Raw genomic sequence first — 20,478 nt, 5'->3', positions numbered from 1 at the left:
TAATTCCTCCAGGAAATTCAGGAAAACCTGAACCTCAATATTTCAACAGTTGGATTATAAGGTAGCTGTTCTCAGTGTCTTTGTACAGAAATATTTTCACTTAATGGTTCAACATCTAATTCTCTACTTTGGTTTTGAGCCAATTTCTGAAGTGAAGACTCAGGTAAAAGACTTGGTCCTTTGCTGAAAAGCAGATAATGACTTACTCTTCATACCTTATTTGAGCAATCCAACACAAAAGAGTGCAGAAATTATCAAAGAGTATCACTGATATCACATGCAAGCAAGATTCTGCTGAAGATTATCCAAAAATGACTGGAAGAGCAAAGAACTGCCTGAAGTGCGGGCTGAGTTTAGAAGAGGCCGTGGTACTAGGGATACTATAGCTAATGTCAGATGGATCTTGGCTGAACGCAAGGAGCACCAGAAGAATGTCTATCTGTGTTTCATTGACTATACAAAGGCATTTGACTGGGTGGATCACAACAAACTGTGGTTGACTCTGAGAAGAATGAGAATCCCAGAACACTTGATTGTGCTTATGTAAAACCTATACTTGGACCAGGAGGCAGTTGTCAGAACAGTAAGGAAATACTGCATGGTTCGAAATTTGGAAGGGTGTATGCCGGAGATATGTCTTATTTCCATACCTTTTCAATCTATATGCAAAACAGATTATCTGGGAGGCTTGGCTCTATGAGGAGAAGTGTGACATCAGGATTAGAGGTAGACTCATCAACAATCTGCGTTATGCAGATGATACAACCCTGCTTGCTGAAACAGAGAAGGCCCTGAAGTGCTTGCTGCAAAAGGGCAAGGACTGCAGCCTTCAATAAGGATTGAAGTGCAACATCAAGAAAACAAACCACTGGGCCAATTGGCAGCATCCTGATAGATGGTGGAGACTGAGATTGTGAAAGCTTTAGTTTGCTTGGCTCCACAATCAACACTCTTGGTACCAGCAGACAGGATATTAAAAGATGAACTGCATTGGAAAAGTCAGCTGTCAGAGACCTCTCCAAAGTACTGAAGAACAACCATGTCAGTCTGGAGACTAAGGTGCACCTGATCCAGGCCATGGTTCTTGCATCAGAGAGCTGGTCAATGACTAGGGATGATAGAAGGGGAACTGATGCCCGTGAGCTGTGGTGCTGGAGGAGTATTGAGGGTACCATGGACTGCTAAGAAAACAAACAGATTCATCCTGGAGAGGGTTAAACTAGGCTTCTCCTTAGAGACAAGGATCCTGAGGCTTCGTCTGACATACTTTGGATATGTTGTAAGGAGGGACCAGTCCTTGGAGAGGGACATCATGCTTGGGAGGGTGGAGGGACTGCGCAAGAGAGTAAGACCCTCAACGAGACAGGTTGACAGAGCGTTATACAATGGCTGACACACAGCAAAGACAGTGAGGACCCTGCAGGATCAGGCAGCGTTTGTCCTGGGGCACAGGGCCGCCCAGGTCAGTGCCCTCTCAAAGGCATCTGACAACATTTTGCCTTTCTAAAGTCACATTGCAAGGATCTAAATCCATGTAGCTCAGTACTCACTTTCACCACAATCCATTATTTTAATTTGCTGCTGTCTTGCATTTTTCCCAATATTACACACAATGTCATGACCCCACTTCCTTAACATTGAAACCTCTCAAGAATGCTATTGTTCTAAATGTATTGATCCTAAAGTATTCTCCATCCTACTAGTTATCAAAAGAGTTAAAAAAATACAGTAAATCAGAGCTTTTGTGGGGGGTGGGGTGGGGTTGGTGTTCAGTGCTTTCTTTAAAACAGTTAGGAGCAATTACACTTACAGGCCTCCAAAATCAATGTAAAACCACCGCTGGAGAAGTTCATAGGTGAGCAAGGTCACACCAAACTGAGGAGAGGATCGAAACACTCGAGCTGAAAAAGACAGATGGGGAGGGGCTGGAATTAAGACCAGGATGCCTGTGACACTGGCAACCACTGAGTTACAAAGGAGCAGGGCAAGGAAGGCAGCCAAGCCCGGGGGAGGAGGCCAGCCACTACCTGCCGTGCCCTTCCAAAACGCCGCGGGCCCTTCTTCCCGGAGGATCTTCCTGAAGCAGTCGATGACCCCGCTGTAGGTTGTCTGGCCAGCCCGGGCAGCCACTTGCAGTCTTGTCTTGATGACATCAGCAGGGGTCACAAGAGAAGCAGCAGGCACACCTTTCCGGGGAAAGCGACATTTAATTTATCCAAAGTACTGTACTGAGGACAGAAATATTGCCAACATTCCAAACGGCTAGTAATTTTAACCACCTGATAAAAAAACAACTCCAACATTTTAAAATCATTACTGTCACGGCAGAGCAGACACATGGCTGACATCTGCCCACGCCCCAAACAGGGTTTCAGAAGCTGCAAGTCACATGAGAGAGATTGCCCACCTTTCTCCCCAGTGCTGCTGGCGGATCTGAATCAGCCACCTTCAGGGTAGCAGTGCAACTCTCTATGGACTAGGCTATCAGAGCTTCGCTGAGGGGATCTCAATACCTGGGCTCTACTGGAAAAGAGGATTAGAGGCTTGCATAGCTGCTCAGTGGTCAGGGCAAAATCTTTGTTTTTCCTTCTGAATAAAGAAAATCATTCGACATTTCACAGCCTTAAAGAACTCAAGGGGGTTTGAGGGGATGAGAAGAAATTGACAGGACATTCCTAAATGTCATCCTTCTTTAGGTTTTGTTATAAATAATTTAATCTACTTTTATTTTCTTAAAAAGAGTTCAAATTGTTCATGTGTGTTGAGAAATTTCTATCTTACATTTTCAGGAAATAGGCAAATTTTATAAATCTATGAGATAAGGAGCTCTGATGGCCTAGTGGCAAGAAGCTGCACTGCAATCTCAGAGGGACCAGGTTTGAGGCTACCAGCCGCTCTTGCAAGAGAAGGTTGGGCAATCTTCTCCCGTGTGATTAACTGCCTCCGGAAACCCACCGGACGGTCAGCTATGGGTCGGTTCTGACTCTATGGTACCCAACACCAGCACCTAAGAAATAAGAAGATTATGTCAACTGAATAAGCTGCTAAATGTATCTTACATCAAACAGTACTTTTTTGGTTGCCTCTTGTCAACTGTGCATGGTAAATGTTAACACTCAGAAGCATTCACCTGTTGAGGGATAACTTGAGAGTTGACTGTGACTCCTTTCAGATGTACTCACATGACAAAAATCATTACGACAAGCTGATGAGAGGAGGCCAGGCAACCAGTTATGGAACAACAGGAAAGCTGATCACGGAAAGGCCTCATCATCCATCGCCATGGCCTGAGCTCCCTGAGGCCCTTGTTGAGATTGGTCAGCAGCAGGACAGAGAAAATGGATTTTACAACCGCACCTTTTACTCATAAAACAAAATGGGAACAAAGATACCACACAGCCTTCCCTTGGCGTGACTGTCACTGTAGCACCACCAGGCAGATGGTGCTGGGAGACTGGTGGGAGGCCCAGCCAGACAACAATGCTAATACCTCCCCCCAGGACAGCCCTGCACCAGTTCAGAGGAAACGAGAAAAACTGCCTTTGGAGGCAGGAGTCTGAATGTGCTCAGTAAAAAGGCTGCCAGAAAAGTTTTACTGGTAAAAATTAGAAAAATTCATCTCTCATTCTGAAAATTGACATTGAATGTCTGTGGGCAAGAAGTTGGTGCTGACAGTTTCACGGAAATGTTTATTTGGTTGAGTTGGCCACTGGCAGAATGCCCGTGTGCGATCAGGCTGCTCTTCTCGGCTGCTTTTTACTGCTGATTAGAAAGCAAAGGGAGAAGCTGGTGGGGAAATAATGCTGCTGCTGCTGCTGCTGCTTTTAAAACAGACAGTGGTGAGCACCAGAGCGCCTGGACAGGCACTTAGTACCAAGAAATGGGAAGGCAGCATCTGTCCCTGAGTGGTGCTAACATTCAACCACCCTAGCTGTTAACAGAAAGGTCATAGGTTCAAGTCTACACAGAGGCCACTCCAAAGGCGGTCCTGGTGATCTACTTACTAAATATCAGCCACTGAAAATTCCATGGTGTACAATTCCACTTTGGTACACATGGGGTTGCTAGATGTCCTAACAGTCTCAACAACAGCAATAATGGCTTTAAATGTGCAACAGGCTCTTCTGGAGTGTAGAGGCATTCAAAATGATCCAGCGACTGACCTACCATCAAAGGCTGTCCTACAACACAGCCCCTAACAAAACTAGGCTGTCCTGAACCCCTGGTAATAGAATTATTTACCTTTGTACCAAGGAGGTTGGTAAACCAAAGTCTGCATGGTGTGTACCCAGGCCAACTAAGAGGGGTGCATGCTGTGAGACCTAAAGTTCTCATGAGGTTGTCAAAAACAAAGCATGTCAGCAGAGCTTACGGGGGTTCCACGTGTGCTAAGTGTGTCTGTGACAGATCAAGAGAGCTTTCCTTACTGAAGAGCAGAAAACTGATGGGCAAGTAGTGCTGCAGGCACAAGCACAAAGGAAGAAAGCTTTATAAAAAAATGGCACTTAAGTAACAAGAATCATAGGACTGTTCTGTTAAAAAACAAAAATACCAAAAATGTGCAGCTTACTGAAGGTAGAGATGCCAGAGGACACATAACAAGGGATCAAAGCTCCCGAGGATCCTTCCTTCGTCATCACACATCATTCCCTGTCCTCTCAGGTTGAAGAAAAACAACAGAGTATCCCCAACACCACCACACACCACCATTCACACACTAAGTACACAAACTGGCCTGCCAGCTTTAGCCAAGGCCACCAGGAAAGGAGGAACCCAGTGAGTGAAAGCCACACTGTGAGCTCAGCAGGTCAGAGATGCAGTGAGCATCTGGGGACAAGGCACTGGTGTCCTAGTGTCTAAGGAGCTGCGCTGCTATCCCAAAGGCTGTAACCCTCTGGTGCCTCTAACTCTGGAATCCGCCAGTTGCTCTGAGGGCAAAAGATGGGCAATTCCCTCCCATAAGATTTACGGTCTCAGAAATCAAATGAAGGGTCAGCTGTAAGTCAATTCTGACTTAACAGTAACAAGTTTGAGTCTTTCACATAGAATCTTTTCCATGCCTAAAAGTATCTTAGAGTAAATCAATGTTTTCATTTATTCCATTGACACTTACTGAGCTCCTATGATTATTATGTCCCTGGTCATTTTGAGTCGCAAGCGACTCAACGGCCCATAACAACAACAACTGTTGTGATTACTAACTGAAAGGTTAATGGTTTGAATCCATCCTGTGGCATGTGGAAGACAGTCCCATGGAACTCAGTTCTAGTACAACCCATGAGGTTGGAATCAACTTGATGGTAACAGACAGAGTTTAGTTTTGGTTATTATTACGCTGGTCACTGTAGGAAAGACAAAAATGAACAGAAAGAGCTTCTAACCTATTACAGAGGGTCAGAAGTAAATCAAGTTCAAGGTGGAGTGATGTTGGAGGGAGGAATGATGCTTATTTTGGTCTAATGAAGGACTTGGTTCAAGGAAGGACAGGAAAAGCTTCATGAAGAAAACTCAGTCTGGTGGTAAAAGTGCAGATTCCAGTGTATGGAGAAAGCGAGGGAGAGCACGTTAGTCCAGAGTACACAAGCCTGACGTGCAACAGAGCGACTCGCTCTGATGAAGAACTTTTCCACCTTAATGCCTAGCTTGGCTTCACCCAAGGTTTCTGGGGCACAGGAGGCAAAGAAACACGTTAATGATGAAAGCCCAATTTAGATGGGCAGATCTAATTTGGCTCCAAGTTGCTAAGCTGCATTAAGCTGTTTATCCACATTATGCAAATGTAATTAACTCTCATCAGAATTACAGCACATCCCACAAAGGAGAAAAAGTGATCACATTTAAACTAAGTCAGATACAAACAATAACCCTTCAAGAAATAACGGGGGACCATTCATGGAGATTGTGTGCTTCTTAAGCAGAATGGGGGAGGGCGCTTTGAGTTAAACACACACACACACACACACACACACACACACACACACACACACACAGAGTTACCTGCCATGGCTCCAGCTGCAAGGAGATTTATACCTCCTACACGTCCGTTTTCATCAGCCAGCAGTAGTTTGCAATGAGCATAAACAGGAAAATAGATTGCAGAGAAGGGAATGTCTCGGAGGAAACATGCTTTGGCACCCTGTCATACAATGAGGAAATAGTGTAAAATAGTTGTGTAAACAGAGTGAATGCCCAAGTGGGACTCAGGGTGACAAGCCAGGTGTCCCTTAAATAGCTGCAGGACTGGTGTGAGGGAAATGGGGGTTACATACATGGCTCAAAGCTTGAGCAAGGATGGTGGATACTGGAGTCCTGAAGTTAATAACAGGGTAATGAGATCACCTTACAACTAAAACTTTTTTAGGAATTCCATTATTGATTTTATTTTTACAGTAAATAAAAACGAGATTATCAAAGCAACAGGTTGCCTATTCTGTTTAGCTTTGACATCTCAAGAGTATCAGTTTGATTCCCGAGTATCTAGTAGAGGCAGCTAAAAAAGTTTGTAACCACTGGGTTAACGAATCCACATAAATTTAGAATCTAGCAGTGGTAAAGTAAGAGGGGGAGCCCACACATCTTTCCTCTTCCCTCTGTCCTAAACAGCGAAGAGTTGGAAGAATTGAGACAAAATATTTCAGTAGGATGTTCTTATAGAAGAGAAAACCACCCCGGGCCAGATGCCTCAGCGGCTGAGGGCTCCCAAACATCTTCCTCAGCTCTGTTGGTAACCAGCACTGGTCCTATACCTCCTACACCCAGGGGTCTGATGAGGCAGAACAAGTTGCCTTTGGCACCTGATAGCCTAACAACTCTTTTCAAAAAGCAAACTCAAACGTTAAAAAAAATTATTTTTTTTCCTTAAAAATTTAAAAATCTAGGGACTCACTGAAGGCTAATACAGGAATAAACAATATGGTCAGATCTCAAAGATAAATAGAAAATGGGAAGTGAGGGCCAAAACTCTGTGTGTGTGCGTGTGTATGCATGCACACATATGTGAGTGCACATATATAAGTGTATGTGTATGTATACACATATATGAGCTCTGAGGCCTAGCGGATAAGGAGGTGCACTGCCAACCCTAAAGGCAAGTATTTTAAATCCCAGCTGCTCCACAGGAGAAAGATGGGCAAACTTCTCATCTCCTCCAGTGTGGTTTACAGCCTTTGAAAATCTGCTGAAGGGTCAGCTTGGGGTTGGTTCCAACTCAGCGACACATATACCACGACCACTACCATCACATCCATAGATTTAAAATAAATAGAGAAACAGAACTGGTTTGCTGGATTCCAAATAACTCAGTACCTGGGTAATTATAATCTAGATAATTTCTAATTTGCAGCTACAGAAGTACATTTACACATTACTGCTACAATGGACCCATGTAAATAAACCAGATGCTTAGGAAACAGTTGCCTATAGCACCTTTAGGCTTCTCCCACCCCGACTCCTTAAAGCAGGGAATGGAATGGAAAAAATACTCTTCCTTGTTTAAGAAAAATAATAGCTTCTGCTCCATTACATCTGATCTGTAATGATGGGAGTAAGTATACCTGCAGGGAAGGAATCTGTTGACTGGCATTCTGTGAAAATATGGTTCAGGCTGACTGTTTTTATTTTTTTTTTTTAAATGGAATTCATTATTGACAAATCCCACCACTTAACTTCTTAAAGACCTGAATCCTACCAAACTCTACTACTGTTTCACTGTGGTCAAATTATTAAGACAAAGAAAAGTTCCTACTGGGAAGATAACAATAGAGATAATGCAGACTCAAAATAAACATAAGGCGATTTGGAAGTCAGAAAGAACACCAGAGGAACTTCTCCACCTCCTATCAAATGGAAAGGCCCCAACCTGAGGCCAGCAGGTTGGTGGAGTAGCCTGTCGGCCTTTCTGCCAGGCCCCTGTTCAAAAAGCTAAAGACAACAGAAGAGTGTTTGCAACCTGGTTTTTTCCTCTTTGTCTAATTTTCGATTCCAGGACCCACCCTGCTAGACAAGATGATTTTCAGTTTGGGGACAAATATCAGTTTCCACATTCTTTCACATTTACATCATAGAGGTGACATACTCCTTACTGAGACAATCTGTACTAGGCATTATGACACCTACCCACCTTATACAGACCAAAAAGGCCCAGGTCTCGGAGCACATTCAGGGCGCTGACTCTGGGCCCTGTGGTGATCTCTCCGGCCACCTGCAGGCGAATCTTCACTATCTCCAGTGGGTTAGTAAAGATGACTTGGGAGCCTCCAGCCTGCAGGCAAGGAAGGAAAGACAGAGGCATTGTTCCAGACTGGCACCAACTGGCAGCTCAACCAGAAACCTCCAATACAGCCTCCACATTTATCATCCATACACCTCCCTCTTCACAGAGGATGGGAGTCGGATGCTGTGGCTAACACTCGTTCAGGCCAACTGACAGTGTCTGGATTTGTTTCTATTTGAAATGTCAAGCATGTTTCACAGAGCAGCTTTTGGGGGGGTTATTCTAACCACATCAAAATAGTTAAAGCAAGAAACTCATTTGGAAAACAAAAACAAAGCCAGATGTGGCTTGGGAAGCTGTCTGAATGGAAAGGAAAGCTATGGCAGAAAACTGGTATAAAGACTTAAAACCCAAATTTCCTATCTACCAGCGACTCTCCCTGACTCAGCCACATGTATGTCCCTTGCTGGGCTAGAGGTCTGCTCTCACCGAGGGGTAAAGTTTCTGGCTCAAAACCTAAAGCTTATTATCCTAAGTAGACAAGTACACACCTACACCCACACAAAAGAAGATTTTTTTTTTCTATCTAACTTATCTATTTACTATCAATGTATTTATTAATTTTTATTCCCCTCTCTGTCCCTTCCCATCCCTGCCATCTTTAAAAAAAGAGAGAGAGAAAAGGGGGAAAATCCAGTATCATTACAAGACAAAACCAGAAAAACTCTTCAGGGCAGAGCAAGAAAATAGCCTCTAGTCACCACGAGTACAACACCCTCGGATCAAACCACATTCCACAACCGCGAGTGGTGAGTGACACAGATGTGAATGTGGATAATGAGCATGTATTTGCATATGAAATCTGTTAACTAGTAGAGGAGAAGAAAAAAGAATGTTCAACAAAACTAGTGCTAACTCTTCTTTTTCATTTCCATAAGAAAAAATACATATATATGTAGACACTGATACATAAAAATATCTGCATATATTTAGGGTGTGGAACTCTCCATTTTTTGTACATCTTCATCTCAAACTGTAGCTGTTTACATTATGAAACCATAAACCACATTCATATGAATTTTTAGGAAAAAAAAATATTTTCATCCCATTTGTCTAGAAATTTAAATATTTATTAAAGGCTGGCCAAGATGGCAAATGTGCATTGTCCTTTTTAAGTTCTGAAGCTGAATCCTAATTTCATACATAAAATCTGTAATCCATTTATATGTATTAATATTAGTTCATATATAATAATAGTAATTGTAAATTATATACATGTCATATATGTGATATCTGAACTAAATACTTCATTGGGGCACTGTAATTCCAAAGGTAGAGAAAGGCCACTAAAAGTCCCCATAAAATTTTCTGCAGCATTCCATGGCATTTGAATACCTTCAACTATATTCACTCCCGTTTTTCTAAAACCCACAGCCCTCCCGATCCCTTCTCAAAAAGATGGCAGACACATCTCAGCCCATTCTCCTTTCCTGGGGCTATAAATCTCCAACTGCTGCAGTTCCAATCCTGACCTCAGCTCCGGTCAACATAGGATCATCAACATTGACACGAGAAGCATTTCCTCCTTATGAGAAGCCTATTGTCCAGATTGCCCAGAGCCACCATCCCTTTTCATCCACCAAGAAGGGAGATATAGTCTCTCCCTTCACCTCCTGCAACTCTGCACCCCGACATATCCAGACCACTGACACACAGGTCCCTGGATGAACATGCTGACCCAATTTTACATGTTGATTTGCCTGCATTTCTGATAATCAGTTGCACTGCAGGCAAGAGGAAACATTTCAATGTTTCAATCTCAGCAAACAATAATTTCAAAAGGATTGCTGAGTGACAAATTATGTTAAAACGATAATCCAAGTTATTGCTCCTGGAGCTTGTATTAAAGACCAAACCAATTGGAAAAGTTTGCTACTTCCCTGAAATCCCTTGTTTAAATAAAGGTTGCGAAGACTATCTTTGGGAAAATGAGTTTTTATGTTCTAAAGCAGATTAAAAAGGGGGGGGGGACCAAAAGCATCATAAATTTTTATTATACTTCTCAAAATTTGCTATATTGGGTGATATCAGTCCCTAGAAGCCACTCATTAAATATGCCCATTATGGTTAAACAAATATTAAGTTCCTTCATGAGTGAATAGTGATATCCTGCAGAGCTGAGAGTACTCAAATCTGCCTCCTCTTTCCCTTCCATCCCCTCCTCCCTTTTATTCTCATGAATCTTTTGGAAATAATTGCCTTTCTATTGAGATCTATACTTCTTTAACAATTCTTCTGAGTACACAAGTAACAGGCTTCCTTCTAAAATCCAATACTGAAATGGCACAATTAAGAAAAGGAGTGGACTATATTTTAAAATATGCACACATCACTTCTCAAACTATTAAGTCCCAACAATGACACTTAACAGAACTACAAAACATGACTGCTAAGTGCTCATGACTTTTATATACTATAGGATGTGTCTGTATATGTGTGTGCAACTGTGTATTTCGTGTGTGCATATATTGTTGCTGTTAAGTGTCATTGAGATGAGTATGATTCAGAGCAGCCCTACGAAGCCTAGATTTGAACTCTGTCCTAAACTATGCCATCCTAATCATCTGATATACTTGATACCATTGCTGTAGCCATGGTGATCACATTACTGCAATCCATCTCAGTGGATCTCTTTCACTCACCCTCCACCTTTCCAAGCAAGATATCTCTCTCCAAGGAATAGCCTTTCCTAACAACATGCCCAAAGTATGAAATGCAAAGCTTCACCATCCTTGCCTCCAAGGACCACTCTGGCTGCACTTTCTCAAGATATGTATGTTAGTTCTTTTGGCAGTCCATGGGACACGCAGTATTCTTCTCCAACAACTCGACCTTATTCATCGTCCAGATCTCAGATGTAAAGCAGGTGACGGAAAAGACCATGCCTAGAATCATATGAAGCTTAGTCTTTAAGTTGACATCATTGATCTGCAATACTTTGGATATGTCCCAGACAGTAGACTTTCCCAGTGAGATACGTCTTTTGATTTGGTTTTGATTTGGCTATTAATCTCAATAGTGTTGATTGTGGATCCAAGCAAAATGGAATCATTGACAATTTCAATCTTTTCTCCATCTATTATATATATAATCTCTACACACATCTGCATAACGGAGATTGTTAATAGATCTTCCACCAATCCTGATGCCACAATTCTCCTCATAGAACCCAGCCTCTCGAATAATCTGCTCTGCATACACGTTGAAAAGGTATGGAGAAAGGATGCATTCCTGGCGTACACCCTTCCCTATTTTGAACCATGCAGTGTTACCCTGCTCTGTTCTGACTACTGCCTCTTGGTCCAAGTATAGGTTTCGTATTAGCACAATTAAATGTTCTGGGATTCCCATTCTTCTCAGAGTCAGCCACAGTTTGTTATGATCCACACAGTCAAATGCCTTTGCATAATCAATGAAACACAGATAGACATTCTTCTGGTATTCCCTGCTTTCAGCCAAGATCCATCTAACATCAGCAACGATATCCCCAGTACCACGACCCCTTCTAAACCCAGCCTGGACTTCCGGCAGTTCTCTGCTGATGTGCTGTTCTAATCGTTTTTGGATGATCTTCAGTAGAATCTTGCTTGCATGTGAAATCAATGACACTGTTCTGTAGTTTCCACACTCAGTTGGGTCACCTTTCTTTGGAATGGGAACAAATATAGAACTCTTCTAGTCAGCTGGCCAAGTGGTTGTTCTCCAGATTTCTTGGCACAACTTGGTGAGCACATCCAGGGCAACATCTGTTATATGAAATACTTCAATTGGTATACCATCTATTCCTGGGGCTTTATTTTTTGCTATTTCCTTCAAAGCAGCTTGAACTTCTTCCTTCATCACCATAGGCTCTTGCTCATATGTTATTTCTTTAAATTCCTCTGTATCTGCCAATTCCTTTCTATATAATGACTCAGTATATTCAACCTTGCTTGCTGAAACTGAGGAGGACCTCATGCACTTGCTGCGAAGGGTCAAGGACTGCAGCCTTCAGTATGGACTAAGGCTCAACGTCAAGAAGACAAAGATTCTCGCCACTGGACCAATTGGCAGTGTCAGGATGGATGACGAAGAGATTGAGAGTGTTCACAGCTTCACTTTGCTCGGCTCCACAGTCAACACTCTTGGTACCAGCAGTCAGGAAATCAAAAGGCATATCGCGATGGGAAAGTCTGCCGTTAGGGACCTCTCAAAGGTACTCAGGAGCAACAGTGTCTCTCTGGAGACTAAGGTGTACCTGATACAGGTCATGGTATTTGCAATCGCTTGTTATGCATCAGAGAGTTGGACAATGACTAGGGAGGACAGAAGGAGAGTGGATGCTTTTGAGCTGTGGTGCTGGAGAAGGGTACTGAATGTACCATGGACTGCCAGGAAAACAAACAGATTCATCTTGGAGAGGATTAAACCAAGCTGCTCCTTGGAGGCCAGGATTCTGGGGCTTCGTCTGACATACTTTGGACATGTTGCCAGGAGGGACGGGTCCTTGGAGAGGGACATCATTCTTGGGAGGGTGGAGGGACAGCGCAGGAGGGGAAGGCCCTCTATGAGATGGATTGATTCGGTGACTGGGGTAATCGGGATGGGTGTGTCAGAGGCGGTGCAGTTGGCGCAGGATAGAGCAGGGTTTAGAGCTGTTGTGCATAGGGTCGCTATGAGTCGGAAACAACTCGATGGCACATAACAACAACAACAACTACACACATATACGAATTTGTCTGATAAGTGAATGGCAGTGATTCTATAGAAAATCACATCTATGAATGTGTTTCATGCCTATGTATTCCACTAATTTTGAAGGAGTAAAACCTCAAGCAATTAGATAATTTACATATGCTTACAAATGATTATACATTTTAAAATATACAATAATGAATGAATGGGGGAAATGAAAGAAATTTTTAAAAATTACTATACATTTTATAAAATTTTAGGACAGGCCTAGGATAATGTAAGCAAATGTTATTCAAAAAGCTAAAAAAATTTAGAAAAAATAAAGTATGCTATTTAATTTATCTAGGACTTTCAATATTTTTAACATTTAAATGGCAAATGCATGCTGGTTTTTAACCAGAAATTATCATCTGATCTGTAGTAAACTGAAGACAGGGAGAGGGGAATAAAATCAGAAATGCAATTACTGTGTTATAGCAATATGTCACCACCAATCTTTGTGACCAGGGACATAAAAGAAGGTTCCAGTTAGAATGGATATAAAAGGTAGAAAAATATTAAATTCATTTAAAAATCCCAGGTTTACTGATCTGATAAAAACTGGAGGAACCTACTCTATTGTCCTAATAAGCACTCTTGTAATTTGGAAAAGAAGCCGCTCCTAGAGGTCACCCTTGAGCCAAACAATGCTGTGGTTCACTGCCATCCAGTTGAACCCAGTTCACAGCTGACCCTCGTCCAGTGGTTTGCAGAGGCAGTAAATTACAAAAGAGCAGACTGATGATCTTTCTCCCAGGAAGCAGAGGGTGGATTCTAACCACTGCCTTTAGGTTGGCAATGCAACTTCCTACCCACTAGGTTACCAGAGCTCCCTGAGCTGAACAAGAGCCTGACGTATACCATGAACAACAACATGCGTGAGGAATGTGCTCCTTAGAATATGCAACTATTGGAGATAAAAAGAGCATTATTTGCCTAAAAGCAAAGATGAGAAATTAGGAAGGGACAGTGAAAAGAGACAAGGGAAATAGAAACCAGGGTGGAAATGGGACAGTGCCAAAACATTGAAGGGACTACACTAATGTTAGAGAACAATTACAGTGTGAAATATTGAATGAAAACAATTTTGCCCTGTATATTTTCACTCACAGCCTAATAATATGTAGGGGTGTGTTTTGTTTTGTTTTTATTTTTAAATGGGGCAACAATAGATGGATGAGATACCCTTTAACTGAGGTTATAGTTGTGTACCATATATAGAGAGAGTTGTGTTGTGTACCATAGAGTCAGAACTGACCCATAACTGAACCTCCAGTGGGTTTTCAGAGGCAGTTAAATGTATAAGAGGAGATAGCCCATCCTTCTCCCACAGAGCAGCTGGTGGCCTTGAATCATGTGTCTTCAGATTGCAGCACAGTTTCTTGCTGCTAGGCCACCAGCCAAAGCTCATGCTCTTGCACACTCTCATTCTCTCTCTATATCTATATCTATCTATCTATCTATCTATCTATCTATCTATCTATCTATCTATCTATCTATCATCTATCTATCATCTATCTATCTATCTATGCCGATTGGCAGCATCAGTATGGATGGAGAAGAGACTGAGATAGTTAACAGTTTTCATTTACTTGGTTCCACAATCAGCACTCTTGGTAAAAGCAGCCTGGAAATGAGGAAATGAATTGCAATGGGAAAGTCAGCTCTGAGGGACCTCTCAAGAGTACTGAAGTGCAACAATGTCAGGCTGGAGATTAAGGTGCACCTGATCCAGGCTATAGTCTTTGTAATTACGTGCTACGCATCAGAAAGTTGGACAGTGAATAGGGATGATAGAAAGAGAATTGATGCCTTTGAGCTGTGGTGCTGGAGAAGCGTGTTGAATATACCATGGACTGCTAGGAGAACAAACAGGTTTGTCCCAGAGAAGGTGAAGCCGGAATGCTCCTGGGAGTCAAGGATTCTGAAGTTTTGTCTGACATACTTTGGGCATGTTGCAAGGAGGGACTGGTCCTTGGAGAGGGACATCATGAGTCGAAAATGACTCGATGGCATATAACAACAACAATAATCTATGTATTATCTATCTATCTATCTATCTATCTATCTATCTATCTATCTATCTATCTATCTATATCTCTTTTCCCCAAAAACTGTTGCTTAGAAATCACTCGGTATTGCAAATATTTACACTGATTTACTAACTGAAGTTTGTTCAAGTCCATTCAGAGGTGCCTTGGAAGTAAGCCTGACACCTATATCCCAAAGCTAACAGCCTTTATAACATCCTCTATGAAGGACTGCTCTCTTCTGTACACACGGGGTCACCATGAGTCAGAACTGACTTGAGAGCATGTAACAAACAAGAGGGCTATTGATTATGCTGTGGTTAGGAGTTGCCTCTGTCACCAATCCAATTCATAGTGATTCCATGAGCGTAGAGAGCAGAACTACTCCATAGCATTTTCAAGGCTGCAACCTTTTAGGAGAAGATAACCAAGCCTCTCTTTCAAGGCATGATTTTGAGGGAGAAAATAAAGGTACTCTTTACAGCAAATATAATCATTTAATATGTGGAGTTTCCAAAGCATTGAATTATAAAATGAAATAACTTTTTGGTGAAAAATATAATAAAAATATAATACCTAGTCTGTACAAATATGCTAATATTTGTGATTTTAATAGCAACAAAATTAAATTTAAAAATCAAATGCTCAGTAGAAAACTGTTAAATGTTATTGTGATGTGCTGTAGAGGTGGAACTGACCCATATCTGACCCTCTAGTGGGTTTTCAGAGGCTCTAAATGTCACACAAGGAGACAGCTCCTCAGAGCAGCTCGTGGATTTGAAGAGCATGCCTTCAGATTAGCAGCACAAGTTCTAACCCTTTAGGCCACCAGAGCTCTCTCAATCAGATACTATAACCACATAATAAAATCATGTAATGTGACAGGAATAAAATTTAAAATAGTAGGTATACATTGACAATAAATATATGGAAATTTATTGAGATCAGAATAGTGTGAAAATATTGGCTGTCTTGTAGGAAAAGAAAAGATAGTATATTGTATGCCTTAAATTCTGAATCATATGAATGTATTAACTGCTAAAGAAACCCCACCACAACCCAGATAGAATTGGTTTTATAAACAATAACTTCTTAGAGTAAGTTATCTCATACACATCCTTCCCCATGATAAAGTTGCTCAATTGTATACATCAATTGAATTTTTAATTTTTTTTTTTTAAATTCGTGATTGAAGTATGTGCTAGTGTAGTCTCTAGGGAGCTGCACTCCTAACACAGGGGCCACATCGCTCTGGCAGTTCAAGTCCACCAGTGGTTCCTCAGAAGAAAGGCAATCAATCCCCTTCCACATGATTTACAGCCTCAGAAACAGTGGAGGGGCTCAGCTATGATTTGGTTTTGGCTCAATGGCAATAAGAGAGAGAGAGAGAGAGAGACAGAGACAGAGAGACAGAGAGAGATTATATATGAGTATCAAGAAAACTTAACCAAAGTAGCTAGTGATCTAAAATAGCAGATAATATAATTTATTTAAATTATACCACAATGATACACAACTACATAGACTTAAATGGACACTGTTTAATTTGACATCTATCTGCTTCTTGCAATGAGGCTTATATTAGATTAGATACTATTCACTATGGAATTTTTTCACCAAGTTAGCTTTTCACTCTCTTACTGCAGTATTTCCCTCATCAATTTTTGCTGCTTATTTTATTAAAGAGAGGCAAGCACTAATACTAAAACAAACTCAAATATTTTTCTTTATTTAGCAACAAATTGTCATTTCTTTGTTCTAGAACTGAATTATAAAAGACACATAAAAAAGGGGGGGATTTCATATTGAATGATGGTTACCCTGATATGACAGAAATGGAAAGAATGTAAAAACTTCCATTTAACCTTGTGTCGCTTAAAATATTTTTTAAATATGAAAAAATAAACCAAATCAAGCTGACAGCAAAAGTTAAGAAGGATGCAATACTGAGATGTCACAACGCCTCTAAGTGCCCGAGGCTGAGGGGTTGCACACAGGATTAAGCCTGTACGACCTCCTGCCCTCAAAATCCCACCCCAGGGGCAGAGTCCACAAAGAAGCTGGAGACTGAGCCCTGTTAGTGCCAAGTCCCCTGTTTATTTCCTTCTTTGATCTTCTGTCTCCGTTAGTTTGGAACTATTTTCCTCCATTACTAAATGTCCAATCTGAGCAACTCAAAATATTTTCCCACATACAGACAGATGAAAATATTCCTTCAATTTAAGGCCACATCAGCTCCTTGAGTCAACGGTCAAAATATGTGCATTTAAAATAGGCAAAGCAATCAAAGTCACAGAATTAGTTGTCACTGAGGCTGCTTCGAGTGCCACGTTGGTGGAAGAGTGGTGAGCATAGCTGCCTTCCAAGCAGTTGACTCAGGTTTGCTTCTGGGCCAACACAGTAAGCCACAGTCAGTCAAGCTCTTAGGGAGCTCTGGTGGCCTAGTGGTAAAAAGCTGCACTGCAATCCTGAAGGCATGTGGTTCAAACCCACCACCAGCTGGTCCTAGGGAGAATCGGCAATCTCCTGTGTGATTTATTGTCTCTGGAGGGTCAGCTATGGGTCAATTTGACTCAAAAGCACACAACAAGAAGAACTGTCTTGAAGAAGCTCTAGTGGCATGTTCCATTAAGTGTGGTATTGCAAACTGAAAGATCAGTCGTTTGAATCCATCAGCTTCTTTAAGAGAAAAGAATGAGCAGTTTCTTCTTGTAATGACTTATTGCTGCACGTACCTAGTGGAAAGTTACTATAAGGAAGCTCTGGTGGCCTAGCGGCAAGAAGCTGCACTGCAGTCTCAGAGGTATGCGGTTCAAATCCACCAGATGCTCTGCTGGAGAAGAAGGGGCAATCTCCTCCTGTACCAGTCAGATCTGATTTGACGGTACACACAAAAGAAAATAAAAATTCATGAGTTCAAGTTGAGTCAAGAGCAGTTGCTTTGGTTCAGGACTGAGTTGAGAAGAATAGGAACTGATGGGGCCTCTATCTCATGGACCGTCAACCAGTCTCAGATACCTTCGTAAAGCAAAGAGAAAGATTATTGTTCTTTCTAAAATAATTTATAATAGTGATAGTTTAAAAGGAATCAACTTCAGCATATTCATGATGAATGTTGATATGTTAGTGTTAGGACATGAACAGAAATGAACAATTTTTCCATGTACAATGCAATGACACTGGTTACATTCATTGTGCCATGAAACTGTTACCACAATCCTTCTCCAAATTATTCATCACAATTAAAGAATTCAGTGTTAACCTCACTATGTATGACTCCCATCCTCCCTCATTCTACCCTTTGTTACTACTAACATGCAACCACTATCATTGCTTTCTGTGTGTTGTTGTTAGTTGTTTGAGTCTAACAAAAATGCCAGGCTGAGTGTGAATTCACAGCATGTCCATATTATTTTCCTATTTCAGATAAATAGGTTCATCTAATAGTTTTTCTTTTGTGCTGGACTTATTTTATTTAGCATGTTTTCAGCTTTAAAGTTCATCCATGTTATAGCACATACCAGTACTTCTTTTTAAGGATGAATAATTATCCTGTTTATGGATACATGGGGTGTGTGTGTGTGTGTGTGTGTGTGTGTGTATGAAAAATAAAAGTTGACAATCAAATTGGTAACTGGTTTTCCATTCAGCCATTTAAAATATTAATTATAATACTCATATTTGTACTTTCCCTATTTCCTCCCTATAATTCTCATTTCCATTAATTCTTTTCTCCTAACCATTCCTGTATTTTAGGCTCTCTCCTTGGGCAAATGCTGTTCTTCTGACCTTAGAGAGCTGGTTAGTGTAAGGAATGAGTGACCTACTGGTGTTATTAATCATCATGTAGACCTACTTCTTTCTTAGCTCAAAGTTGAGTCTTGGGGATTAGTTTTGTTCTGATTCCACTAGTCTCTACTGGACCAGTAAACAAGTCAGTTTCGAATTTTGAGTTCTGTTTCACATTTTCTTCCACTCTAGCCAGGTTTTCTACAGTGATCCTTCTCATAGTGGACACAGGTGGTGGCTACTACCATCTAGTTATGGTCTCAGGGTGGCAGAAATTGAAGTCCAGAATCCTCTGGACTGATGTTGCCTATTACCTTCCTTTTTGCCCCTTTTCTTTATTTGGACAGGGGGACCACTATAATATCTCACATGGATGCTGAAAGCTTTTTTGTTTTGTGAGTCTCTACTCAACAAAGTAAGGTGAAGAATACTGTCTTCTTGGTCTATGTACTACATTTTATTTATCCATTTATTTGTAACTATTTTTTACACAAATACATAAGATCATTTAGAATTCTTGGGAAAAGGGTTTGAAAGAGGTATTTCCAAACTCCCTGGTGATGTGCAAGCTTATCTTGCCAAGAGAGGCACAGACTTCACCGCAGAGATTTGACTAGCTATAGATTTTGGTCCTAGAATTAGTAAATACTTCATATCTCATATAGCATCCTTGCTGTATCTGAATGGTTTGAGAAAGGGAGTGAGTGTGTGTGAGTGTGCAGGTATAGGTTGAAGGGAAGAAGTAAGGGGGAGTGAAAAGGCTATAGGGTTTGAAATTATGTACCAACTCATAAACAACATATGATTTTAATTTTGTAAAGTTGGATCACATAATCACTCAATTCCTTGGTTTCTTAATATAAAATTGTTGTTGATGATTGCTGTCGAATCAAGCATGACTCATAGCAACCCTATGAACAAAAAGCCTGAAGCCTTTCTAAAACTCTCGTCGTTTCTCAAAGTTCATAGAGTTTCCAGAGGCATGTTGGTTAGGAAGTGGATGCCACTCCTGCTTCAATATAAAATTGGTTATCCTAAAAACTGCCCTGCCTACTTCACAGAGTTCTTACAAACTAACTAAGGTGGAATTATGAAGAAGATTGGAAGCAAGATACAGAGGGAGTTGTGCTTGAACGAGACTAAGGAAACTCATCTGCAACTTGAGGAATTACATTAGCCCTCTGCTGCTGAGCAACAAATAACTGTAGGGGGTTAAGACTTCCTTACACTCAAGAATAAAGAGACTCTGATGCAGGTGATGTAGTCAAGCAGGCAAAGAGAAAACTGACCTCTTGTTACAGTCTAGCCACAAAAAAACAGGTGTATTTATCAGAGAGAGATTTACACTTAAAAATTCTCTGCTTTGTTAACTTTGCAAAAACATCTAAATTCATTCCCACTTAAGTTTCTAGATGTTGTTGTTATGTTCTATCGAGTCGCTTGCAATAGCGACCCTACGTACAACAGCCCTAAACTCTGCTCTGTCCTGTGCCAATCACACTGTCTCCTATACACCTATCCTGATTACGCCAGTCACTGAATCAATCCACCTCATAGAGGGCCTTCCTCTCCTGCACTGTCCCTCCACCCTACCAAGCATGATGTCCCTCTCCAAGGACCGGTCCTTCCTTACAACATGTCCAAAGTATGTTAGACAGAGCCTCAGAATCCTTG

At 41.3% G+C, this 20,478-nt stretch overlaps 1 protein-coding gene across 2 annotated transcripts in view; it reads right to left on the bottom strand.

Moving 5' to 3' along the window:
* SLC25A12 (solute carrier family 25 (aspartate/glutamate carrier), member 12) overlaps nt 1-20,478 on the bottom strand; it is a 148,433-nt gene that overhangs the window by 5,734 nt on the left and 122,221 nt on the right. For both annotated transcript variants that reach the window (XM_006878838.1, XM_006878839.1), the window contains 4 exons: nt 8,120-8,260; nt 5,998-6,136; nt 2,028-2,186; nt 1,811-1,901 (listed from right to left, as the gene is read on the bottom strand). In XM_006878838.1, the coding sequence (XP_006878900.1) occupies nt 1,811-1,901; nt 2,028-2,186; nt 5,998-6,136; nt 8,120-8,260 (530 nt within the window). The remainder of the gene's footprint in view (nt 1-1,810; nt 1,902-2,027; nt 2,187-5,997; nt 6,137-8,119; nt 8,261-20,478) is intronic.

This window comes from Elephantulus edwardii, unplaced genomic scaffold (genome assembly GCF_000299155.1).
Source record: "Elephantulus edwardii isolate Elephantulus edwardi_28Jun2011 unplaced genomic scaffold, EleEdw1.0 scaffold00001, whole genome shotgun sequence".
Taxonomy (NCBI): Eukaryota; Metazoa; Chordata; class Mammalia; order Macroscelidea; family Macroscelididae; genus Elephantulus; species Elephantulus edwardii.
The sequence above is the reverse complement of the archived record's forward strand: the minus strand, read 5'-3'. Positions and strand labels throughout refer to the sequence as shown.